Below are 27,109 nucleotides of genomic sequence, written 5' to 3' on the forward strand. Positions count from 1 at the left end.
TTCAGTTAATTACAGGGCCAAACCTTGAATACCTGCAATTCCAGTCAATTGGAGTTAAAAGTGCTCAGCATCTGGCTCAAAGCTCTGACCCATATTACACCAAACACCTGGGCAATTATCAAGCCAGCATCAGCCAAAGGCAATGCTCCTTCTCCTAATACTCATTTTTTAAGACATATATGCTATCCTTGCTTAGAGCCTGGTTTATAAACTGATTTAATGCAAAGACTACAAATACGCATTAGCAAACCCACGCTGTACTACCTCACTGCACAGTATAGCCGATCAGCAAAACAGGATTACGACATTTGGGGGGCTCACTGCATTATGTACGTTCAAGATACATTTTGTTCAGAATGTTAAAATATGCCTCGCTTGCTTTCCACAGACAAAAATCAAAATTATTTGCATTATAGAGACATTTGAGACTTTTGTTTTGCTCCCCCAAATATGCACTATGTCTTCTTTGGGAACTTTGGAATCTTATTCCTTGCCCAAAAAACAGGAAAAAGCAAACAGTACTCATTTGGGAGCTTTCGACCACAAATCATGCTCAGACATTCATTTTTAAAGTGCTGAACCACCTTTATTGCTGGAAAGGGAAGGGACAGAAAATTGACAGGAATTTTCATAGGGGTTATTTTCCAAAATACCATGCACCATTGCAACACGGGTGTTTCCACAATATATTGCAAATTATACCAATTTCTCAAAATGCAATGCTTGCAGCACTGCTATTTTCACACTGACCATATAACATAACATGGGAAGAAAATACAAGACTGCCACCTAGAGACTGTGTACTAGAATGTTAGACTTGAGATGCAGCTGAGTTCTGCACTCCCTGTTAGTGATTTTAGCCTATCACCATAACTGTGGCCATACCATTACCTTTCTCTTAATATTTTAATACCAATAGAATTTTTAGAAGCACTGAGATTTCACTGCAATGGTGAGATATAAATACTTAAGTTGAATATGAATTTCCCTCTGTCTAAGCACTTCTATGGCTGTTATCACTAATATCTAAGCAACTCTCAATCATTAATGCAGCCCAGGGAGGTAGAGAAGCATCCTCCCCCCGCCAAAACCCCACATTCTACTGGTGGCAAAAGCAGCACCAAGAGATTAAGTGACTTGATCATGGTCACACAAGAAAGCCTGGGGCTGGCTGAATCAGGATTTGAAGCCAGCCAGCTCTCCCAAGTCCCAAGGCACTGCCCTATCCACTGCCATGTTTCCTTGTCCATTCCCCCTTTCTTCCCTCACTCCCTCATGCAAGATACACATAAGTCATCAAGTCATAACAAAATAAATTAGTAATTAAAAATACTTTGCCCAAGTAGCACTTTCTAACCAAGAGGCTCAAAACACTTGGTAAACACTGACTAAACAAACCTCAGAGAAAGTCTGGGACGTAGACAGACTTTCTATTATCCCCAATGCACAATCAGGTAAAGTGAGATACATATAAGTGATGTGATTTGCCCAAGCCCATACAGAGCAGGAACAGAATTCTGGAATCCTGACTTCTGGGCTACTAATTGAACCAATACATAAACACGTCTGTATGCAATCTGAATGCATGTGGGTGGGAAAACCAGAGAACCTCACTCGGACTGGGCAGGAGAGATTCCACATATGGAGGAGGCCAGCTGTTTGGCTAAGTACAGGAGAAGCCCACTTCTGTGAACATCAGAAATGATGATAAGCGAGAGCACATTTAGAATTTAAATTTATTGAGAGTCAAACATCACACCACCTTATATCACTTTGTGTTCACTGCATTGTTTTGAACGGTTGCTCATTACAACTGCAATCTGTTGTGGCAGTATGCACAAGAAACGTTTATGGCACAGATGCTAGAAGGCAATGATGCTACTCCAGTGCTATCTGAGCAATCAGCTGGCAGAGGAAGATGCCAAACAAGGCAGCTAGTACACATTCCCCTGCACTCTGCTGGCCTGGGTCCTTTCCATCCACAGAGGGCTCCTACAGGGCAGCTCAGCACATGCAGCCATGCTATCACACCAACTCAATTTTCTCCAAACCCTAAACTAATTTCAGAATGATAAGCTTAATTTTGTTGCTCATCACACAAGCAAGTTATGATCAGAGCGAATTAGTCCATCATCCTTACCAAGCTATTGCCAGCCTAAGGTTTAGGAAGGCAGATTCTGAAGCTACAATAAAATCCCTTTCTTTTGATCTTCTGACTCCCCTCTCCAGCAAGCACAAACATAGTAACATGATGTGATTGAGAACAGTCCTTTATTGACTCAGCCTAGAAAAAATGTAGTCGCTCAGGCCAATCACTTCTCATCTGGGTTTTGTGGTTCCCTACTAGAGAATGCTTATGAGACAGAAATTTTCATGCTTCATTTACATAAAAAAGAGGAGGTTTCAGCCTCCAACTGATAAATCATATCAGGCTACAGAAACCATCTCCTTCAAAAACAACAAGGAGTCCGGTGGCACCTTAAAGACTAACAGATTTATTTGGGCATAAGCTTTTGTGGGTAAAAAACTCTCTTCTTCAGAGGGGGGGGCATGGCTGGGCTCCGGGGGGGAAGGGAGTGCCCCTCACTGGGCTCTGGGGAAGAGGGGGTTCGGATGTATTGGCTGGGGGGGCCTGCAGGATGGCTCGGGGGGGGGGGGGGGAGTTGAGGGTGTCTCGCCCCTTCCCCCCCCGGCTGGGCTCTGGGGGGAGGGGGAGTAGAGAAAAAGGAACTGGGTTGTTGGGGGGGTGGGAAGGGCAGAGAAACAGGAACTGTGTTGTCATGGGGGTTCTTTAACTCTCTACTCCTGGGGGAATTTTTGTGTGTGTCTGTGTTGTTACAGACATACTTGCTGACAGGTATTTTGAAATAAATTGCCAAAATAATTGAAACTGGTATGATTATGTAGTGTTATTTTGACAAATAAAATTTGCAGAATTTTAAAATATTGTGCAAGAATTTTTAATTTTTTGGCGTAGAATGCCCCCAGGAGTAACAAGAATTTTCCAACGAGGCCAAGTAGGCCTGTGTGTAATGCACATGTTGCTGCTGGTACAGCCATGTGTGCACAGGCATATATTCTGGAGTCCTTGGCTGGGCTTCAGTAAGTAAATCAAAGTCTATGTGCTCTAAGGCTGTGCCCCTTCCATTGGTGAGAGAAAAGAAGACTGCCCCACTCACCGATCCACTGCTTCCACATCGAAGCAAAACCTCTTCTCTATCGAGTCAGTTTTCCGGCGTATGCAGGATTTGAGTGTGACTGCTTCATCTTCTCCCTACAAGGATACAGGAGTTCTAGATTAGGAACAGAACAGAACTGTGTATATTACACACACTCAGCCTACTAGAATTATGATTAATATGTATTAACCCCAGAGGGGATGGCTTGTGGGTCTAAGCATAAGGTTTGAAATATCCACACTTCCTGGAAATACAGCATTTGAATCTTTGCCAAGTTGATTTGTCTCTCCATCCTTGCCGAGTAGTTAGTTAGTGGGTTCCCTTCAGAAAACACTTTTATAAGATTGTTAAAAAGAGGGATCTTATCTGTCCCACATACCCTACAGCTCTTGTAAAACAGGGGAGCCTGACCCACTGTTATTGAGCAAAGTCACCCTTCCCTTCCCTTACAGTGTACTGTCAAGATGGATGTCATCCTTCACCCCACAGGTGGCTGCATTTCAGTGGCATTTTCCATGCACACATCTTTGAGTGAGACAGGTAAGCACGCTACAAAAAGCATATTAAATAGCAAAGAAATGCCAAAGCCAGTGTACCATTCTCCTTTTCTAGCATCCATCTTCCGGATTACTTTTATTAGATGTTATACAAAGTGTAGTGTGTGTGTGTGTGTGTGTGTGTGTGTGTGTGTGTGTGTGTGTGTGTGTGTGTGTGTGTGTGTGTGTGTGTGTGTGTGTGTGTGTGTGTGTGTGTGTGTGTGTGTGTGTGTGTGTGTGTGTGTGTACGCGCACCACTGTCCTCTGCTGGATGGAATCAGAACTGCTGCAGTGTTTAGTTAAAGGAGATTTTCCTTTAGCTTGAGTGGTAGGTATCTCTGCTGATAGAGCATGATCATTTCAGTTCTATTGTGTAACAGTAACCATGGACCCTGCAATCCATGGACATTAGCCCCTGTGTTGTAAGGTGGCCACAAACACACTAGAATTAAGGCTACGATTTAGTCATGGATATTTTTAGTAAAAGTCATGGAAAGGACATGGGCAATAAACAAAAATTCACGGCCTGTGACCTGTCCATGACTTATAAATACCTCTAACTAAATCTTGGGGGGGTGGGGGGGGGAGAGTAGAGGGGCAGGGTGCTGCTGGGGGGGCCAGGGGGGCCAGCTGCACCATCTGCTGGGGGCCACCCCAGGACCTTTGCTCAGGCAGTCCCCGGGGCCAACCGCTCCAGCCGCTGCAAAAGTCATGGAGGTCGTGGAAAGTCACAGAATCCGTGACTTCTGCGACCTCCGTGACAGACACAGCCCTAGCTATAATACATTAAAACTATATATCAACTCATTGAATAAAATGCATGCAAATTGAGCACAGATTTACCAGCACAGAAGAGGAAATGCAGTGGGGGCATGATAAAGATCATTTTTACAGTAACATTGCCATGACATGTATGAGTAGTAACGACAACAAACATAGCACAGGTTTCTTTAATGCAACGTGAATTTAGACAGGATTCTTTGCTCTCAGTTGTTGAGTGATCCTGTCTGATGTATGCTCTTGATGTCTCAGGTGAATTTTTAAAAAACACCGATGGTTCAATTTAAACAAAAAAAAAATGAAAACGTTTTGAGTTTGCAAACTTCCTGTATTTTTCATGTCTTTTTCGCGCTTCACTGACCAGTCGTGCTGGACAATCACAACACTGACATCAACCATTCCAGAAAATGTATTAGGGAACTAGAATAACATTGACACCAATAGCCTGTTCTAACGAACTCTCCACATTGACTGCAAGGATTCTGCCATGAGGATCAACAGAGTTAGCTTGTGCCCCAATCCTAAACTCATTTCCCTGAAGTTAGCTGGATTTGCCCACTGCTGCCGGGGAAGTGGTATTCCAAGAATGCCATTTGGAGAGAAAGCAATTTTAAACTGATTAGTATTTGGCTCCAGCCATAGCCTGAGGTGGTTTCCCGAGAGGCTGAAAACAGGCCGATGACAGACAGAGCCTCCGCAGCCTACAACAACAGAGATCCCTCTGCTGATCAAGAGAGGTCACATATCTCCCGCCTGCTGCTGTTGTCTGCTTCAGAAAGATTCCTGGCATGCCTTAGTGGATGGAAAGACTTGCAAAGCCTCTAAAAAACTACAGTATTGGTTACAGCAGAGTCACTGTGGGCTGGGCTACACTTGACAATCATACTGGTATAACTGTGTCAGTTAGGGGTGTGGTTTTTCACTGATATAGTTACCATGGTACAAGCTCTAGTGCAATTCAGTTACACTGGTATAAAGGTGCTTTATATTGGTACAGTTAAAGCAGGGAAAAAATAATCTGGTGTGTGGACAAGAGCTAAATGAAGTGAGCATCCCCTAGCAAGGAGTCATGCTAAAGACCGGATAGCAATGGAAGAGAGTCCATTCTACCTGGGATGGAGTGGATATAAAGAGCTATGGATGCCAGTCAGCCAATACATTAGCCTCAGGGGAGATTTGTGCCATTACTGAAGTGTAGGGGAGCTGAAGTATTGTGGTCAGGTCACCCTTAAAAAGGGGACTGATCTCTGTAGGCGCTTTGCTTGGTTAAAGAAAGATAAATTCATACAGTGAAGAATGTATCTGGTACTGGCCACTGTCAGAAGACAGGATACTGAGCTAGATGGACCATTGGTCTGACCAAGTACGGCCGTTGTTACATTCTTGGGTAATTACACTACACCAAATTTAGGCCACTTTATTTCTGAGAGTGTCCACACAGGGGTTTAATGCAGTTTAACTAATCCACTTTTAATTCTCTCCTTTAATTAATTCGGATTAACTTTCCTGAGTGTCCCCAAGTAGACAAGACTTTAGGGTCTGCACATGTGGATTTATTCTTGACTAGCTCCATAAGAAGACATGCTCTTACTGAGTTGCTACTCCTTTACTGAATGGAAGGCTACTGCTGAATTACATTGTTTACTCTGCCAATGTTATTTCCCCACCATGATGGTTTCACATAGCTTGTTAGTACCCACAGAGATGTGATCTACATCTCTTTAAATCAGCACCCTGAGGCTCTCTTTGCAATATCTGCACATTAATATTTTAAGCCACCCTCTCAGTGACTAATTAGCTAGTGCTGTGGGTGTGTGCCAGAGAGAGTGGATGTTAACAACTCCTTAGAGTGCTCACTGGAGGGGAAAGCTTCTGATTGAAAGGCAACAGTGGCCTTTCCAACAAAAAGTCCTCTCCCAGGGAAAAGTGGGGGTGTCATTCTCAAAAGATGAGAAAACATAGGTGCCAGCACTTTACTGTGTCATTCTGCTAAAAAAGAGTTTCTAGCAGAGGTTAGTGGGGAGAGAAGAGATTTAGAAGAGTGGATAGAACCCATCAATGAAATCCATCAGTGCCAAGGTTTTGGCAGTTTCAAGGGTTTGTCGCTGACAGACACAAAGCATTCCCAACCCAACCTTTGTTGGGCCAAGAGCAAGACTCACGCCAGCTCTTCCCCAGAAAATCACCATTCGGGTGACCCTAGCATGAGTGCACTTGGCTTATTTCCACTCACCCCTTTTCCTCCAGATTTCTGGTCAAATGGTACCATAGTGATTCGTTTAGATTCCCTCTGATACGTGCAGTAATGCTTCACCCAGGAGGTTCCAAAGTGACCTACAACGGAATTTAAGTTTTGAGATTTCTAACAATTAACTACGGTCTACAAAGCAGTCGTTACCAAAGCCACAATTAAACATCCTAAGACGAACGATACAGACTCTTGCATCTAGAGTTCTCAAAAGCACTTTACAAAAGTGAGTAAAAGCATGATAATCCCCACTGCATGGAGGGGAAAGCGAGATCCAGAATTAAATCAATCACTGGCAGAGTCGGGAATAGAATACAAGTCTCCAGGTTCCGAGCCCAGTGTCCCATCCATTGGACCAAGCTGATTCCTATGGACAGACCTGGTAATTTGCTAAATTAGCTTTAGTTTCATATTCCGTGATATAATCAGAGGATTAGCTACAGAAAAACTATAGAACAGACCAGTTAGCATTTATCTTGTCCACCTTTAGTCACTCCTGTATATTCGCCAAGCTTGGTTGGCTCCATCCAGTTTTGGAATGTGCCAAGCAACAAGGCTTCAGCAGTTTCACTTGAGCAAATTACTCCTCAGTCTGCTATGTTGGACCTCCCCCCTATCACTGGCCTCCATGTCATTTCAGATTATTCCTAGAACGTAGCATTTACTCACTCTCCTTGCCAAGCAAAAGTGGGCATTTAGTGAGGGTCTCGTTCTTCTTTTATCCCACTGTACAGACTCCAGACCTTTTTGCAGACAAGTTTCTCACTCTTAAGGAAGATACCCTACTAACTGCTTTCCCACTTTTGCCTGAGATATCACCAATTAGGAAACCAGGGAGTTCTATCTATGTACTTATCTGCCCGCATCACCATAGCATCAGAGCACTTCACAGTCTGTAATGTATTGACCCTCGCACACCTCCGTGAGGTAGGGCACTGCTGTTATCCCCATTTTACGTGGGAAACTGAGCCACAGAGTGGACAAGTGACTTGCCCAAGGCCACGCAGGGAGTGGAGCAGAGAACTGAACCAGTCTCCTTAGTCCCATGCTAGAGATTAACCACTGGACCATCCTTCCTCTTCATAGAAATTAAAGATAGAATTGACTCAGTAGATCATTTCGGAGTCTTTCCTGACCCTTGGATCAGGCTCCTAGTAGCTGGATTCTAGTCCCTCCCCCTGCCAGGCCAGGGTTGTTCAATGCAGTATCTTCTCTAGTGCCGAGACCTCTACTTCTATCCACCCAGGGTGGTAAGACAATTCGCTGAGATGGGCTTCGAATTACATGCCAGACTCGGGGAATATCAAAGTTACACGGCCAGAGCAAAGTGCTGTGGGATAGCCCCCACCTATTCTGGTTAGTACTGTGCACAATTCAGGGACTGCAAAGAGAGTATGCCAAGGAGCTAACAGGCTCAGCAGGAACAGACTACCTCATTGGGTGTAAAAAAACCAAAGGCAGGTAAAAGGCGAACTGTGAGGCGTGAACCATGGAACGAGCTCGTATGCTGGTTGTCCTGTGGGATACACCTGCAGCACCACAATGCAGAGTCACCGTGGGGGAAAGCTGAAGGAGCTGGAGAGAATTTCCCAGAACTGCAGAATGCGGGCCCGCCCTGCTGGCAGTGGGGATGCTCCTGCAGAAAGCTGCACAAGTGGCTACCCTAGGCCTGTAATTCAAATCCAACTCAAGAACTGACAGGATTTATTTCTTCCCCCAATCACCCCCGCACCTCTTGCCATTTCACATGGACCATGCTGTTTTGCAGAGCCAGTGCTCCCACTCTGCACTTTAGTCTCCACCGAGTGGCAGCAGAGAGCAGCTCAGTAACTTCAAGGCAACAGCACTTACGTTTCTCCTGGACGTAGAGATAGCCCTCCATTGTGAAAGGGCTCATGTTCCTGTGCTCGTCCGGATTCTCCTTCATCTTCCTCATCAAGGACTCAACCTCCGACCGGGTTCCTTCAAAACGATTTCTTGTCTATAATTTTTGAAAAATATATTTTCCATTATCCACGTTTCCCCAGAGCTTTCAATACACACAGTGCTACCTGTGTGCTATTGTAAAGGAATTTACATAGAGACAACCAGGGACCCGTGGCTAACTTTATCTGGTATATTTCTTTGCCCTCCTGTAATCTAGGTGGGAGCCCTCACAACTACTCCAGCCCTGGTTCAGAAGTCCATCCCTATTCAGCAAAATACCGAAGCTCATGTTTATATCCCACTGACTTCAGCGGGACTTAAGTTCCTATTTAAACACTTTGCTGAATATGAGTGGATATAAGCATATGCTTGGCTTACTTGGGGTCTCTGTTCCCTCATCTCATAGTTTTTAATGCTAATAGTTATGGTTGGGGCTGGCAGCGCTGCCAACTACTCACGCTACCCAACACTTCCCTTTATAACACCCTGTTTTCAGTTACTTGTAACTTTGTCAAACTTAAACTGTTGGGCTGAAATTTTCCATGCCAGGTGTCTGCCTCAGGCTGAATGTTATCGGAAAATTTCAGCCACAATTATCTGGCCATTTCTGAGAGCGAGGCAAGGGGAAAAGTACATTTTACCCATACTAAATTCTGACATTTTCTTTGAAAATGTTATAGCGCCCCCTGCTTTGGAGTAAGGACTGGTAATTTGGGAGGGGGAGTCGCTTTTGTGTCAGCGATGTGCCTTTTGCCATTCCTGGGGAAAATCACTCCGATTTGGCCAAGTTATAAGCCTTTTTAAAAAACCAACAGTTTGCACATGTCAGTAGAGACTTGCTAGAGCTTCAGCTTAATTCCCTAAAGATCCCATCCTCTGTGTGCAAGCTCTAGACTGGGGCTGAGCAGGTTTTTCCCTGCAATTTCAGCTGTGGCCTCTGGACTGTGCCAGGCCCAGGTCTGGACACTGAACGGAGAGCAGGTAGCCTGTCTGTGCTCTTCTCAGCCCGGGCAACATGGAGGAGGAAGCTGCCTGAACTGAACGCAGAAGGAACAAGAGTAAGACATCGGGATATGGGGCAAGTAGATTGGATAAGGAGCCAGGGACAGGAGGGAAACCGGGAACCAGAGGAGCCAGACATGACACAGGGGGAGAACGAGGACTGGCACAGGTGATCTGAATTCTGGCATTTCCCAACTTTGCAATCTTAATAAGGTTTTTATCACTATGTGTGCGTGTGCGTGTAATATATACACATGCTATTGTATTGTACAGAATTGGTCCAAAATACAACAGTGTTACTATGGCACTTTGGGCAGACAGGGAGGCAGAAGTTTGAAATAGTTCTGGGTTTTTGTTTTAGTGAAGGACTCTGTTGTCGCCTCTACTCCCAGTGCCCAACCCTGACTAGGAGGCTGGAAATCAAATCTGATCTCTTGCACACCACCACTGAGCACTGTGGCAGTGCTAGAGGGATCACCCAGCACACCTCAGTTTGACAGGTACACGAATGAATTCTATTCATTTTTGTAAATTAGCATTCAGGGGCCCAGGCTGGTAAGTGGCAGAACAGCAGTCTTTGCTGAAAATGGAAGCACCACACAACGATAGGCAAGACACAACAACAAACTGCTGTCCTTCATCAAATGGTTTCACAGGGCTGTATTTTTAATTTTGGGGGGGATGGGAGGGGAGAACAAGCACTGAGGTGTGTGATGTTTTTTGAGAGTTTTCTGAGAGAATTCAGCAAATTTGCATCCTCTGGAGAAAAGTGACTTTGTTTCAGAGAGAATTCAGCAAATTTGCATCCTCTGGAGAAAAACAGCAATCCTAATAAAAAAGGCAAGCAAGCAACACACACTTGATCTCCCAAACACAGGCACAAGTCCACCTGTTGGATATTAACCACATGCCTGGCTGTCAGGGGAGGGGGCTGTGAAAGTTCTCTCAGCTACAGAAATCCCAATGTCTGCCACTGACCAAAAAAAAAAAAAAAAAAATGGGGGGGGGGGGAGGGGGGTGTTTGCAATTCTTAAGACAAACAAGCCTTTGAAATACTTGCTAAAAGTGTGGTGCACTTAAAAACTGCTGTCTGCTTGCCAAGTCCTCCTGAGGATGTCTGGCTCTCTGCACTTGCCATGCCCAGGGGAATAAATTGTTATTTGGGTTGTGCATTTAATGTAGTGTCATCTACACACACACAAAAAAAGAAAGCATTTGCTTTCAATTATGCTATAAAGCCTTCTGTTGAGTAGCATTCAGGAAAGCTAATTATATATAGGGAAAATGTTAATTCTCTGTGCAAGACAGTCACACGCATTCACATACAGACTTTCTCCTTTACATACACTTACATTCTGTATGCTGATTGTCAGCTCTGTCTTGAAGTCGCTGAAGTCCTTTGCGAGTTCATAGCCATGATGGTAGAATGTGAAGAGCCCTTGCAGGAATGCCAGCAGCTGCAAAGGACCATATTCATCAATAGACACTACCACCTTTTTCAAACTGACTGATGCTGAAGATGTCATTGAATGGATCAACGTTTTAGAGGGGCAGATTTTTAAAGGCATAAATGGGAACTAGTAAATTAATTGTCAGTGGAAGTTGGACATTTATCTCCTATTGGTGCCTTTGGGGGGAAAAAATCTTCCTCTACACTTTGATAGGTGTACGTACAGAATTGAATCATTTAGGAATTCTTGTACTGTGGGGAAAAATAAGCAATGGATATGAGGGAAGAAGAGAGTGAAGACCCGGATGAGACTGAGGGAAGTTCTAGGGGTGTAACCTCTATTTTCTCTCTTCAACAGTGGATAGGGACAGGAGATGCTGGCTGGAAGGTGCACAAAAGCCATCGGGGGTACAAGACCCTGTTGAAGAAACATTCAAGACGACAGCAAAATGCAGCCTAAACCACCCTAACACCAGTTGAAGTCCAAAATATAGCGACTGCATGCAGTGACCCCCTGAAAGCCAGTGCACACATTTCTTCATTCTCCAGCTCCCATTATAACAAACAAAGGGAAGATACTATGAAACTGATTCCTGGAAATCAGAGAGACTCCTCCCTATTCTCCGGAATCTCTTACACAGGCTACATTTATTGAACACAACGATGTTAATTAATATTGCCCCTTTACAATCAATACCTTCCGTAGTATTAACTTGTGTGTCCTACTTCCATAAGGGATTGGGCTTCATTTCCCAACTCTGCCTCAAAGCAGCTCATTTTCCCTTTCAGGAAATGGATTAACACGAGGACTGGTTGAACCAATTCGGCTTACAAACCAACCCCAACCTTCATAGCAAACTCTAAACCAAAGAGGAAGTTCTGAAAAACGTGGTGTGATTTACTGTTCTTTCCTGTGAACCTCTGCACTTCTGGCTGAATCCCAGACTGGGGGTGTGAGTGATTCAGTATTATGAAAAAAACTTTTTTCCTTTTCTATCTAGGTACACATATGGCCCTCGTCACTGCAGCATCCAAGTGCCTCACAACCATTAGTGGATTTTATCTCAACATCCAGAAGAGGTTAATAAGTATTGCCCCATTTTACTGATGGAAAAGAGAGGCACAAAAAAGTGCCAAAAGTCACTGATAAACTGGGAACTGACCCTAGTCTCACTAGTCCCAGTTCAGGATCCAGTAGGCCATCATTCCTTCTTTCCATGCGATTCCCTGCCTTCACTGATAGCTGATAATATATGAACCAAAATACTAGCATCTTGGGTTTTGCCCAGAACCAGTTCCACTGGGATCCCCAAACGATGAACTTTTTGACCACAGAGATGAGTATCTAACTAAACAACCCTTCTTTTTTAGGCTCAATTTACCCTGCTGTTTCAAGTCCAAGGTCCAAAAATCCAATGCTCACAAAAGACTCCTCTATGCTTCACTAACGTGCCATATTGTACTGAACAAAGCAGGAGTCTGTCTAGACAATTCCTGTAGAATATCAAGCTGAGCTTTTCTGATAACTAGGCCTTCTGCTTGTCTAGTAAAAATCCTGCATATAACCCCCTCCACATCCTTGAATAGTTCACCCATCACTTTACTGAGAAGTAGAGTCATGCCTTGTCAGGGTAAACCAAGCAATAAGCAGCTAGTGCTAAGGTCGTACCTTCTTTTCACTTTGGTTTATTCTTCTCTTAAAAGGACTGAAATAGGGTTTTATCAAATCCCTCAGAGGTGCTTCACCAGGCATAATACCTGAGCAAATGCAGAGGTAAGACTCTTCTATTTTTATTCCTGTATCATTTCTTTAATCCTATTTTTTTCTTCTTCTCTCTCTAAGACTCCATTAATCTCAGATGCTACTGTTATTATTGGCTTTTATTTTCCCCTTACAGATAAACTTCTGAACCAGGTTTTCATTCGCCAGTTGACCACTGTCTAATAACGAGCCTCTCGTCCGTAAGACTTCACCCTGGTGGAAATTCTTGTAGAACCCATCAGAGTTTTGTGCACAGTGAACATGAAGCTAACAACTCTATCTCCACTAGCCTGTGCCCTTGCACAATTGGTACCCAAGCCTTCCTGCAAGCACAATGGGGAAAAGGTCTTTGGAAAGGTTGGTCTCTACAACCAGAGTTCAGGGTCTGGGTTGAAGTCAGCTAGGGGAGTTACCCCCTTTTTCTTCCTGCTGAGAACTTATTTCACTTACCTGTCCTAAATTCTATCCCTTAAGGAAGAGACCTTGCTGACTAAAACATGTGGTTGTTTTCCTCTCTGCACAGTCATTCCATCAGCTTGCAAATCCAGCTGGTCTCCACTGGTTTCTACAGATAACCAGTAGCTCAGACTACCTAATGTTCTGTTCCTAAACTTAGCTGCCAGCTGGAACCTGTTGACAATTTTCACCTGGAATTTCCAAGAGGGCCATCCCCACCCCTGCATTCTTCTCTTCTCTCTGTCTCTTGATAAGTGTCTTAAGCGTTAAAGTTCCAGCAACCTGAGGTGTCTAGTCACCCACTAGAACACACACTTCATACTCGGGTTATTTTAGTTGCTGTTTGTCAGATGGCTCTGGAATAGCAGAGATACCAGGCCTTCCATCAAAACAAAAAAGAAACTGTTTCACAAAATCAGTGCCTCAGACAAACCTTCTATACTGTAAAGTAATTTAGTTGCCAGCAACAGTCAGTAGGCTAAGAAATTTTGAATGTTTACTTACAGGTTCCACAAATTCAAACATCTTCCTCTCCTGGACTTCTTGCACCTTGAAGACATACTCAAGGGAGACTTCATAAAAATGCTGTCGAACCAGGTCCACCTGGCTGTCTGCCTGTGAGAACCATGGGAATTAGAGAGGAAATACAGTATAACTACTGACTGAACATTTAGCTTCAAGATCACAAGATATCAGGGTCTAATGAGAACGTGTCCATACAGAACGTAAATTTAGTACCAGATACCAAAGCAGGGCTAAGCAGATGGCAGGGAGATTACATACAAACCTAGTTCGCATGAAGACACACTTTCTTCATCTGAAAATTATGTATGAAATTATTTTTGTGTTCTTATGTCCACGTCTGCTGGGTGGACAACACACAGTAAAAGCAATAAATACACTTGTAGTACAAAGCAGCTTCCCCAGCTCCTCTGCCCCGACCAGCAAACCCATGATAATAAGAGTCCCTCCAGTAATATTCCATAGTCAAATAAATACTCAGATAGCTTAGTATACACCTTGCACTTCACCATGAAGGCCAGTGAGCTCTAGCTTTGATGAACCAGCAGAAGGAAAGCGCATTGTCCTTTGAGAATGGTTTGACTCCAAAACCCAAGAGAGCATGACTAGCGACCGTCCTTAGCCACCATGATGGTGCATCCGGACACATCTGTACGTGCCAGGGTGGAACTACATCACTCTTATGTGAGACACCATCCCTTTTTTTAATATGCAGAGGAATTAAGGTGGCCTTCAGACCTCTGCTCTTAGAAACCTGTTGACTCTTTCTCCTTTGTGACTATGGATTCAGTTCTTCCCAATGATCAAACCTGGATATGGTCAGCTCCCAAACCATGGTGACACGCAAATAAAAATAAAATGACTCAGTAACTTTGTAATCAGATGTACTCCTTCTCTGTCATACCTCATTTAAGGATTGCATAGCACTTAAAACCTCACAATCAGCACTTTGCGAAGTAGTTAAAGACTACTGCCCCCATTTTACAGATGGGGACCTGGAGGTCAGAGAGACTATGGGCAGTTTTTCAGGTGTGTTTCTAAGCACCACAGTCCCCATTGAAATCAAATGTAGGTGTTAGAAATTGGGGGTGAGGAGGGATTCAGACTCTAAATGACTTGCCCGGGGTCCTCAGAAAGCCAGTAGCAGAACTAGGAATCCTGATTCCAGGCCTTATTCTAATTATCTCTTGCTTTACAAAGTAAAAGGATTATTACACTAAATAAATTCATTGCAGCCCCTTTATTTACTCAATTGTTTCCTTTGCCTCTGCTGTGCTGGTGTGCCCTCCATTGCAATTACAAAACAAAGGCTTTCAGAGAATTCTAGAAGTGAATGGCAAGAAAGGCCTGTTAGATCATCTAGTCCATCCCCACTCAGTGCAGGGCTGCTTTCTATTCCTTGTCTACACTAGTATAGCTCAGTCCACACTAGGGGTTGTATCAGTTTAATGACATAAATTAAAAATACCCACAGCCTTAACCAACATAATTATCCAGATATAATTTTCCAGACTAATAGTACCTTGCACAGAGTTTGGCCACAGCAAGACCGCTGGGAAGTCAACACCAGGGTAATTTGAGAAGAGCAATCTACCCCAGGGGGGCCTACCATACCCTGTGCCCAGTACAGAGCCTAACATGCGGCTGCTTTTACTTTTGAAGACCATTGTTGGTAATTACTTCCTTTTTAATAGGAACTTATCCCTATTAATCTGTGACAAAACCGTGAAATGGGTTATTTCCACCATGACCAACCTGTAACATCTGTCATGTGTGTCCATAATGCAGATACCGAGGTATTTAGCAACGTGAGCTCTGAAAATCAGAAAACATGATGCAGTATATTGGACTTGCCAGCAATTAAATGGCAAATCAGACTTCCTGTGCTGTTTAAATTGTCCAACAGCCAGAATTGTAGAGCAACAGAGAATTCCCAGGTTCTCTCCCCCTTCCCTTTACTATAACCATTGTACATGTAGATATTTCACTCTCCCAGATGTATCGGCAGTAAGAGGAAGTTGGTACAAAGTGAAGGGTTTCCCACACATGAACTACTGTCTCTTCGTAGGGCAGGGCCCTACAATGCAGCTATATAGTGCCAATAAGGTACAGTACACCCTCTTCTAAAGTTACCACCACACCACCAACTGCATATTTTTCAGCATGCATCTGTCATTCCTCTGGCTGACTTCCCCTCTCTGGAATCCCAATTTACAAACTACGAAAATAAGTTGTACCACTTTTATATGCCATGAAGAACCAAAGCCAACATTTTCAAACTTGGAGGCCTAGAGTTAGATGCCCCATTTCAATTTAAGGCACCTAAAGGGCCATGACTTTCAGAGAGGCTCAGCTTACATAACTCCTTCTGTATGAACTTTCTTGGAATCAATGGGAGCTGTGGGTGCTGCATACCTGTGAAAATCAGGCCTTTTATTTGGGTGCCTAAACATGGAACGAGGTGCCTTACTTTTATGCATGCAAGTCTGAAAGCATGGGCCTATGCTAACTAAGTATTCTCTTCTTTGCAATAGGCCCCCAAACCAAAGTTTAACATAAAAAATCTCCACCAGATGGCACTGGTATTCAATGCTGCTACCCTGATATCCTCTACGACAGCTCTTTATTGCAGTTCCATTGGAGCAATACCAATACAGTCGCTACTGACATTATTAGGCTTTTCCTTGGAGAAAGGTACCTTAATGCTCAAGGAACACTCATTTTAAATGACATAATGCGTTCTTTACCACTATGTTCCCTCCTCTTTCTAAAATAGAATCCTCCCACTCCTGTACTGCACAGCACTGAACATGCAGTGCTTCGAATGCTTAAAGTAAAACAGTGATCGAAGAGCAACTAGATCAAAACATTTAGCAGCCTAATACAATGGGACCCTAATCAACAAACCACAACCACTACTGAGGCCTGAGGGCACTGCTGTATTATAAGTAATAAATAACCAACGGACTATCTGTGCTATCCAGCAGGGACAGATTAATAAGGACTTACAACTGGCTTGTGCAGTTATGTGAATCAGGAGACAAATGTGGATAATTATGGGTATTTATGGGGGGAGTGGTTTGGTTGACTTTAGATTTTAGAAAGGCAAGTAATTATTATTTATTAGTTGTATTATCATATTGCCTAGCAGCCCCAGTCATGGACTAGGACCCCATTGTGCTAGATGCTATACAAACACACAATAAAAAGACAGTCCCTGCCACAAAAGACGTACAAGCTTCGGCCAAGATCTCTTTCACAGAAGTCATTTTCTAAGGCCAATAAATGGATAATGTCCTGGGCAGATCAAAAAACAGACCCTAGGCCAGCTCAGGGAGCACTGAAGTTCACAGGAGTGACTTCGGGTATGTCTACACTGAGGGGGGGGAAAAAAAGAGAGAGAACCCTTCCCCCCACCCCCACCCCCACCCCCACCCCCACCCACTGTAGCAGAGAGCATCAGCGACCAAGTCTAAAGACTCAGGCTCATGCTACAGCACTAAAAATAGTGGTGTAGACATTCCGGTTTGGGCTGGAACTCAGGCTCAGTCCCAGCCCAGGCCAGAACATTCACTCAGCTATTTTTACAGCCATAGCGCGAGCCCTGCAAGCCCGAGTCTGTAGAGCTGGACTCTGAGGCTCTCCACTGGGGGAGGGTGGGGGTTGGGTGGGGTGTCGTTGTTTGGTTGGTTTTGCAGTGTAGATGTACCCTTACTTAGAGTTTGGCACAGTACATTGTTAATAATTAGATAGCTTCCATCTGAATTAGAGGGTTTTATCCAGTTTTGAAACGTTAATGAATTAAGCTCGCAACCTTTCCTGCTTATTGGGTATTAATGGGCACATTTTATGGGCTAGGAAATTGAGACACAAAGCAGGGAAGCAACTTAGCCAAGTTGATACAGGATGTCTGTAGCAGACCCAGGAGTAAAACTCTAGTCTCCTGATATCCCGTGCTTTTAACCACAGGCGGTCTCTCTCCCCGCCTAGTCATTGTCTTTTTGGTGGTATCTTGGATTCACTTTACCAAAACAGAGAGAAAAACCCTGTCATTCTCTATCAGCATGAACATATCCATTTTACAGCCACGCAGTGGGTTCTGCTAGTTGTAGATAGAGATCATGACGGGATCTGACTCAGGAGAATGCCAGAAGTTGAAAACCAGAGCTTGCTCTCACCTCTTGAAGTTGGGATTCTTTCTTCTTAGAAGACAAGTTTAAGTGCTTTTCCAAGACACCACAATACTTCTCCGTCTCCTTGTCGTACTTCTTCTTGGCATCCTACCAAAAAAACAAACATCACTAAACAAATGTCACATTAAAACCACCAAGAGCAGTCACATGACACTGACTCTTTAGGGGCCCCAACACCAAGACAGTGATATTACTGGTGTTACCACAGCAGCTAGGAGTCCGAGTCATGGACCAAGACCCTGTTGTGCTCGGCACTGTTCAAACACAGAACAAAGATTGTCCCTGCCCCAAACAGCGTACATTCCAAGTGCCAGACGAGATGACAGGTAGGAGAGTGCAAGGAAAGAACATGAGACAATGCTGGTCAGCAGAATAGGCAGTGGTCTCAGCACACCAGCAGCCTCGCTGGGGTCAGCTGAATGTGAATGAACAATTTCCAACAGGGAACATAGTTCCAGTGTAACACTGCCAGATCAAAGGAATTTTAACCAACATGGGTCTATGAAAACTAAGGGGGGAAATAATGGAGTGCTTCTAAAGAACTAAGAACAGTGGAGTTCACCATGCTACAATACAGAAAGAAAAGAACATATACACAGAACCTGACAATAGCTTACTGCCTAGGTGACTTTTTCCCCTTGGCCCAGTTTTCCCCAGGACCTGACGCATTCAGTCTTGTCAACAAGGGTGCAAGTTAATTGTGGCCATGCATCCACCTCCTAAAGCCACAATGAAATTGAATGAGGCCCCTACTTTGTTTCAAAACTGGCCGCTGAGCAGCCATCATATAATGGATTTCAGCCACTACTAAACAGAGTCAGATTTAAATCTGTGACCTAGGAAGTGAGACTTTCTACCCATTCGCAAACCCCAAAGCTCATCAAATAACCAGTTCCCAGAGCTGATCCAGAGACATTTCCAGCACCAAGTGCAGGTCATTGGTTACACACCTGCCAAGAATGCTAGCGCACTCCTAGCGCCCAACACCCTGCCCACCAGAGTGACACCTTAACCCGGCCTGTGTCCCTCAGCATGACGATCTACCAATTAGATTCTGTGAACTGGAAGCTTCAAATGGCCACTTCAACATAACCTTTACCCACCTCCTTCCACCTCCCTCCCGTTTCTCCCCCCATCTCCACAATATGTTTGGGAATGAACCTGCAGCCTTTGCATCAAAGAGGTGCATTCGAAGGGCTTTCCGTGGCATACTTATCCCTTCCACTAGACCCTGGCTTACAAAAGCCTGAAAGCACTAAGCAGAGAAGACAGATGTATTCTAAGTTTTAAAATACTGACTTCTGAAGACCACGTTAGACTGACTGCGAGCTGAGGACCTTGCCCACAGAAGGTATGCTGCACTTGGTGCCAAACTGGACAAAAAAAACCCCAAAGTGGGAGGAAGGAAGCTTCACAAACCCAAGTGCTCCTGCTTTTAATTAGCTGCATAGACAAGGCACTTTACTCAAGCAAATCACTTGTTTTACATAACTGCAGTGACCCCTCTGTGGGTGTGCCAGTCACGCTTGGTGACAGAACCCTGAACAGTAGCCAGACCACATGATCAGTCCAAAAGTGTCCACCATCACACATGAATCCCCATTCCTCCACTTCAGAGAAGCTGACCCAAATGACAGGCCGCCTGCATCCACATGTGAACCCCAGGGTGAGCAAAAGAGCAGCATTTTGAAGGGGTAAAGGTCATCAAGAGTTCATGATCTCCTGTTTGCTCATTTGAGACCTGCCAAGATGCTTTGTCCAGGATGGCAGCCAAGGACAGGACAGTGTCTGGCAAGCTCACGCCACAAAAGAAATGGCAATAGAAGATGAAAGCAAAAACGTGCTTTTTGCCAAAGTTATTCTTCAACAGCTGCGCTACTAGAAAGGTCTCTTGACAGAGAGGCTGGGGCATGGATGCAGATTCCTGAGAGCACCTGAGTGCACAGAGGACAGTGTCTCATAGGACAATACAAACGGCCAAGAAAACAAAGCCGAATGACCCTCAGTTTCCTTTATCATCGGATTCTGCTAAGCAGCACTTTGGTTTGATTTTGGGCATCTTTGCAAGCTTACTACAATACTGGCATACCTGTTATTTCTGTCCAAGTATCCTTCCGCCACCTCGGGCCTGCTCACCTCAGAAATTAAAGCTTTCAAAGTCTCTTAATTTGGGCTTCTGAACATTCTCTAAGGGTTCATTTACATCCTCCACTGCTTTCACCTTGGTGATGTGGGACTTTCAAATAGCCTCAGAAACACACATTCTTCATAGCCCTTCTGAGGGCATCTGGATGGCAGAATTCACTCTCCAGCTCCCTCCACACCAGCATTACTGATGGGAAAGGTTTCCTAGCCAGCAAAACCGCAAATATGCCAAAGCCAGTGCAGAAAGTCACAAACTGCAAATTCCTTTACTGTCCCCAGGAAGCAAAGTACAAAGTCAGTCAATAGCAGGAGCCAAATTCATCTCTGATGTAAGTGGGTGCAAAGGGATTTTTCTCTTCTGGTTTTAGTGGGATCTGCAATTTTGAAAAAGTCTGCTAAACTCAAACCTTAGAAGTGACACAAATGCACCTGGAAATACAGCAGGTTATTTCACACAAACAATGCATTCACTATGTGGGTCAGGAATTCCAATGGGAACAGTAATAGAGAAAGCACTGTAATCAAAGCTCTCTCCTATGAGCACTGTAAAATAACAGTGCTACCACTGCAGGTGCCTCCTCATGGATGTTATTGACATCTACCAGCCAAAGCCATTTTGTTGCCATACCCACCAGCTGACACCACCATCTCACACACACGGATCAATTCCCCTCTGGAGAAGGAAAAAAGCCTCATACTAATCTGAAACAGATTAAGAAAAATTGGCATCAAATTCTAGAGCCCTTTCTAAATATTCTAGTAATGTAATGTTTTTAAATCTGTGCAGTGCCATGGGGCTACTCCAATCGCTGCTCTAAAAAAAGACTAATTGCAAATAATGTCCCGGCAGGAACCAAGTCCAGCAACCCCAGTTGTTCTTGCCATCAGCACCAGAATTCACACCTACCATACAGGAGGCAGCAGAATCTCCTCCCTCAGCACTGTAAGTGTTTCCTAAGGTCCTGGCCACCTCCCCAGGTACTGAGAGGATCCCAGAGGAAACTTCTGAAGTTATGGAGGGTTTACAATTCTGGTTAAATGCCAACACACACACTTTGGCTGAATAGCCTAGCCCTTTATCTTTCCCTCTTTGGGATAAATACTCCACTTGCTACCCCCAACATAAAACAGCAATGCACATAAACTGCCAGCCCATCACAATACAATGAACCATATCCTTCAAAGGTCTACGAAGATTAACAAGGTCTGGAACCGCACAGGTACTTTGCCTTCTTTGCACCCACAGCTGACACCCTGCTAAGGCACTGCACAACCTTCTCCATAGTATCTGATACCTACGAACAACAGCCCATTTCTGAAGGATCTTTTTCAGCTATAGACTTCTCCCTAAAGCAGCATAGGAACTGTCATACTAGCCCAAGCCACTGTGCCTTTCACAACAGGACTCTAATCTAGCTGAGGCCCCTACATGCTACTGAATACAGGTAATGAAGCTCATACACATTAGCTTATGTTTCCTGCAGGCAGAAACAGGTTGTTATAGTAACAGGAGAGCAGCAGACGGAAGACGAAGCTGCAAGTTTAATTTCAGTGAAAAGACAGGAAAGAGGCAAAAACCATGGCTTGTGCTTCAGTAGCAGCCATGAGAGATACTGTTTCAGTTGTCATCTATTTGAGATTTGCCCTATTTAGCAAAGCTCTTCTAAATTAAAACTGAATATATTCTGGTTACACAGTAGGGATGGGGGAATAGACCTGGACAAAACTGAACCCATTCCAGTTATATATATGGGATGTGGGGAACTGATCTGGAGAAAAAAAAAATCAGTTGAGAACTTCATCTAAGTAATGCAAACTTTGCTTGAGGTTTGAATAAAAAAAAAATAAAAAGTTTGCTTAACTTTGTGTGCACTTGGTCCTCATCCTTTCAGACAGGGTCAGACGTACCAAAGGACCGTAATCAACGCTAGAAGTTTGAATGGCCCCACTGCCACCGCAGAGATGTTCAGATAAGGGTTTAAACAGAAGGTGTGAAACTTTTGGAAGCTCTTCCCTCCCATGGGTGACCTCCCCGTGTCCATAGATGGTACAGGTCTGCATCTACAAACCCCCTGGCTCCCTCAAACCGAGCTGCTCGTCATTGTGCACATTTCAATCAAGTTTCATTTCGGGAGTGGGGGGGAACTAGGGAAAGGGTTCACTACATTTTTATCCTTTTCAGGCCTTTCTAGTTCCGAGCACATGCAGAGATGGCAGTCAATTCACAGCGCATGGAAGCACAACTGACCTACCTTAGCAGCACCAATTTGTTCCTTGCGGAATTTCTCCAGTGGAGTGATCAGGACCTCACCAGCATTCTCAATCTGATGAGATAAAGGCACAGATTATCATCATCTCTCCAGCATTGTCTACTCACACACGCTTGGTTATTAACTGCTTTGTATCTGTCCAATTTAGGGTTAAGATCTTCAGGGCAGCGATCTTCCCTTCCTATACGTTTATACAAGGCGGAATTCACATTTCAATGCAAAGTGGTTTAAACCTGTCCAACATCTAAAAAACAAAACAAAACGAAGAACCACTGTGTCGTTGATCAGAGGCTCTCAAAACACTTTGCAAACATTAACTCCCCTGTGAGAAACAGGGTCATTACCCCGCTTCACAAATGGATAAACTGAGGCACATAGAGGGGGAGGTAATTTGCCCATCATATGGAGCAAAGTCATTGCATAGTCAAGTATATGGTCAGTAGCAAAGCCGGAGTCCACAAATCCCAAAACCCTAATTCATCCACTGAGCAACACTTGTGACATCAAATTCTTTCAGAGAAAGCTGCCCGCCCACACTCCCAGCCAATCTACATCTCCCGTTGTCTAGGAATCCAGGAGCGACCTGGATGCTCCCCATTGTGCCAGTACATAGCAGGGTACATCTTGCAAGCACCAGTGTTACCCAGTTTAAACACACCAAATGTGAAAATGAAAGTAGTTAACGTTCTTTACAGCATAAAGCCAGCCAAGTGGAAAATCTGCAGATACAAGAGAGGACCCAATTTCCTTCCCAAAATAGAAAACCCACAGGTTATCGCACTGCTGGGAGGAAGGAAGCGCATTGTAGCTTAGCCTAAAGCAGCTTCTGCACTTGACAGCAGCAGAGACACCGCACTCAGAGTGAAAGGAAAAATGTACCAACAGCCTGAAAAGAATAATTTGGCCTGTGTTCTGTCAATGTGGGGCCTGTTAGATTGAGTCACAGCTCATTGTGACTTGCTGCCCCCCCGGCATGCTGCCAAGACTCAGTCCCTAAGAATAAATATTCCCATTCTTTCAGGCATAAAACCCAGTAATCCTGGCTAGTTAGTTACATAGTGGCCCGTGGCCAAAACAGGCAAGAGGGACTTACAGAACTGCTTTGCACCCCACCCCTATAGAAGTCGTGCAGCCAGCCCCTTCTCCCTCTGGTACGTAGGTCAGGAGGAGTTACCACTGCATCCGTAATACCCATCTGAAAGTTGCCGAGACCTGGTGAAGGGACTCTGGTCAGCCCGTTTCATGCCACACGCCCACATCTCAAAATCAGTTCAATGCACTCACCAGTTTCTATTCACCACAGACCTCGGGCCGAGGTACCTAAAGCCCCTTTTTACCTTCCAGCCTACGTGAGCAGACGACAGGCCTCTCCCCAACACCATAGTGACCCTGAACTCCTCGCCAACCCTCCCCTTTATCAAAGGATCATACAGAAGGAGGTTTAAATCAGAAACCACAAGCCTCAAAGTCCATACCATGCGCATTCGCTCATCTTCGAGATTCCGGAGAACAGTGGCAAATTCTTGCAGGGATTTTGCTGAAAGAGACACACCAGTAGGTTCAGTATATAAAATGGGCTGTAAAGTCTCTAACATTAAAGAAGTTTGGGCTACACATTTCCAGCAGTTAGTTACTCTTAACACAAAATACCGGGCAGTCGGGCTAGATTATGCTGTTGCATCCTTACTTTATTAGCAGGTTGGCTGTTCATTGGCTGCTAATAAGAGCAAAGAATTGGCTTTTGAATTTTGGTGGAATATATTCACGAGTAGCGGCATGCCGGTCTCTTCTGAACAAGTGCATGGAACTCCCTTGTGGCCCAGTTACACTATTAGTGGGATATGAAATAGAACTTTGCAGCCTTGCAAATACAAGTCTGCTCCAGGCTCGAATTCATTGCACTTTGTTGCAAATTTATTTATTTTATGTCACCTGGAAAACCAATCAATTCAGATTTGTTTCTGTCCTTACATTTTAGTGAAGTAGAGACAGAAATAGGAAATTCTGAACCTTGAACTTTTCCAGTGGCGCTGATAGCAAAGCCGGAGTACCTGTGCAGAACCATGGTTGGGAGGAACAATATATACCAGACTGGCTTTTCCTTAGTATATCTGCCCAAAAACAACCCACAGGCCCTTAAATTAAGCTGCTAGACACGTAGAGCCATGGTCTGGCAAGTTTACTGTGCAGTCCTGCAGCCCCAGACCCTTGGGAGATGGACTGGATGACTCAATAGCTCTTTTTCATCTCGATTATTGACAGTTAACTATAAAAAAATAAAACCGATTGGTAAGACGTGCAGCCACAAAACTATACTTCAAGCCCCACAGACAAAGAGATGTTGCATTGGTCTTGAAAGTGAACTACCCAATGGGCAATTCTTTATCCTCTGCTGGGTCTGTCTCACAGGGGATCTAGGGCATCTCACCTAGGATGTGAGGTATGACCAGTACGTTTGGTCATCTCATCGGAAAAGCCCTCTCACTGCCTAAGTGAGACTGGGGTTTGGCTAGAAAGAAAATTTAAAAAAACCATTGACTCAAGTTCAATTGAAATAGAACACTCTTACTAAAGGTGAGGCTTAAACCCAATTTAGTTATATAGGCTCCTGTTTGTGTGTAAAAAGCCCGAGGGATCAACCTTGATAGGAGAGGGCTAATGTTGGCTGGCTGGGGGGGAAACAACTAGAGGAGGAGCTGCTCCTTTGCACTAAAGTAAAAGGCCATGTTTTACCACCAGGATCACAACCTGGGGAGTCCAGTTGGATCCTCATCTCCTTCTGTTTGTCCAGATAGCAGTGGCCAGGAGTGCTTTTTTCACCACTGCTTAGCAAGAAGGTTGCCGCCTTCTCTTTTGGATCGGGAACTTGCTATATTTAGCCATGCCTTTGTCCCACCAGATTCACAGATGCACTGCTTTAAAATGGAAAGGGGCTAGTGGCAGGGTATTGCCAATGAGAAGCCCTGGACTCTGGAACTCTCTTTCCCTTGGCTTGACAGAGCCAACTTCAGGGCAAACTGCAAGACTCCAGTTTCCCTGGGCTTCACACAAGGGCTGGATTAAAAGGAAGATATTGTTTCTGCAGGTTGGGAAGGAGTTTAGTGGAGCTTCTGGGTCCATCAATACTTCACATGTATTTCTATCACATGTCTATGCGCCTCGTGCTCTGATTAGCTCGGTCCAGAAATATCAAGAGAGACCCCCCTTAACAAATGTAGCCTTCCCACTTACCTATGCATATTTCATCATCTGTTTCTGCATCTCCTATACATCGGAATTTAAACTCATTTAGGGAATCTGCAAACTTCCGCTTTGCTGAAGACAGATCTGTTGAGAAGGGGGGGGAGAGAGAAGGGGAAAAAATGAAAACTCAGAGGTATTAAAAAGTATGCAATAGTCAGCCATGTCACCTCAGCCCTGGATCCTGTCAGATCTTCCCCAGGCTCAACCTGCTTGCCTCGAGAGTACTTGATTGAGGTGCACACACCCTGCCATTCAAGAGAGACTCCAAGGGTGAAATCCTGGCCCCACTGATGTCAATGGGAGTTTTGTCATTGTCTTCAATGGGACCAGCATTTCACCCCACATGCTGAATGGCATTCTTCCTTCTGAATCAGTGCTAAACCAATGTCCCTGCACTGTAGCATAGGAGACGTGAGTTTAAATATCCGGACCTGTTATCCTCAAGGATCCCACAGAACTCTGCAGAAGAGTATGAATGGTAGCCCAGCTGTCCCAGCTGAAGTCTAAATGGGTAAATGAATTACATTCTGCCACTAACTGTTGCACAGTGTTGCCGCGCACTCTTAATCAGCTGCCAAATTCACCCCAGGCGACAACAGCATTTCAGTGGTGGGTGATGCGATTCCACTAGATAGCTTGCTAAGCCTCCACATGACTTGTGGTTCTTTTGGCTGAAAGGAGCTGTCTAAGAAGTTAATAATACACCTGTTTATTACTTTACAATTCACAGCTTCTGTTCCCGATCCAAACCTCATTAAGTTACCACATAGCCTGCCACACGCAAGGTGGTATTTTCCAAAGCCCATAAGTGTCTTAGGAGCACAATGCCAATTGGCTCTGGGTATGAACTGTGCTCCTGAGTCACGTAGAGGCTTTGGAAATCCCACCAGTCACCGGATCTAACTATAAGCCGATTCCCTTTATTTCCTCACTCCTATTCCCCAATAGCTCCATCCAGTTCCACAGAATTCAGTGATGTTTCTTTCTCTCTCTCTCTCTCTCTCTCTCTCTCAACAAAAAGACTTTTCTCAACACCACTTTTAAAAAACTCTCTCCTTTGAAACATTTAAGGCCGACAATACAGCAGCAAAAGAGGAGATCAAACCTTTGTGGCCAGTGAGTATAAATAGGAAGGAATAAGCAAAGAAGACTCTCCCCAAACTTCAAGAGAGAATTATCTTCAGTTTTTGGGTGAGGTGTTAGTCAGTCTTTATGTTATCTGAACGGACCATCCCCACTCTTAGCATCACCAGAGGAAAGCCATTGCTTGAACACCTAAGCCCTTATCCCGCAAACATTTCAATGCGAGTGACGTTACACCTTGCAGTGTGTGCAGGCTAAGGCCACCTGAAGAGGGAAAAGAATTCTGTCACACGGAATAAGCAAGATGATCATCC

General features: G+C 44.4%; 1 protein-coding gene across 2 annotated transcripts in view; it reads right to left on the reverse strand.

Annotated features, from left to right (window-relative positions):
* ARHGAP26 (Rho GTPase activating protein 26) overlaps window positions 1–27,109 on the reverse strand; it is a 316,741-nt gene that overhangs the window by 198,213 nt on the left and 91,419 nt on the right. For both annotated transcript variants that reach the window (XM_065408873.1, XM_065408872.1), the window contains exons 2-10: window positions 25,701–25,796; window positions 23,945–24,006; window positions 22,452–22,523; window positions 18,040–18,141; window positions 13,844–13,954; window positions 11,024–11,128; window positions 8,595–8,724; window positions 6,729–6,829; window positions 3,180–3,274 (exon numbers count right to left, since the gene is read on the reverse strand). In XM_065408873.1, coding sequence (XP_065264945.1) covers window positions 3,180–3,274; window positions 6,729–6,829; window positions 8,595–8,724; window positions 11,024–11,128; window positions 13,844–13,954; window positions 18,040–18,141; window positions 22,452–22,523; window positions 23,945–24,006; window positions 25,701–25,796 — 874 coding nt within the window. The remainder of the gene's footprint in view (window positions 1–3,179; window positions 3,275–6,728; window positions 6,830–8,594; window positions 8,725–11,023; window positions 11,129–13,843; window positions 13,955–18,039; window positions 18,142–22,451; window positions 22,524–23,944; window positions 24,007–25,700; window positions 25,797–27,109) is intronic.

Source organism: Emys orbicularis, chromosome 8 (genome assembly GCF_028017835.1).
Source record: "Emys orbicularis isolate rEmyOrb1 chromosome 8, rEmyOrb1.hap1, whole genome shotgun sequence".
Classification (NCBI taxonomy): domain Eukaryota; kingdom Metazoa; phylum Chordata; order Testudines; family Emydidae; genus Emys; species Emys orbicularis.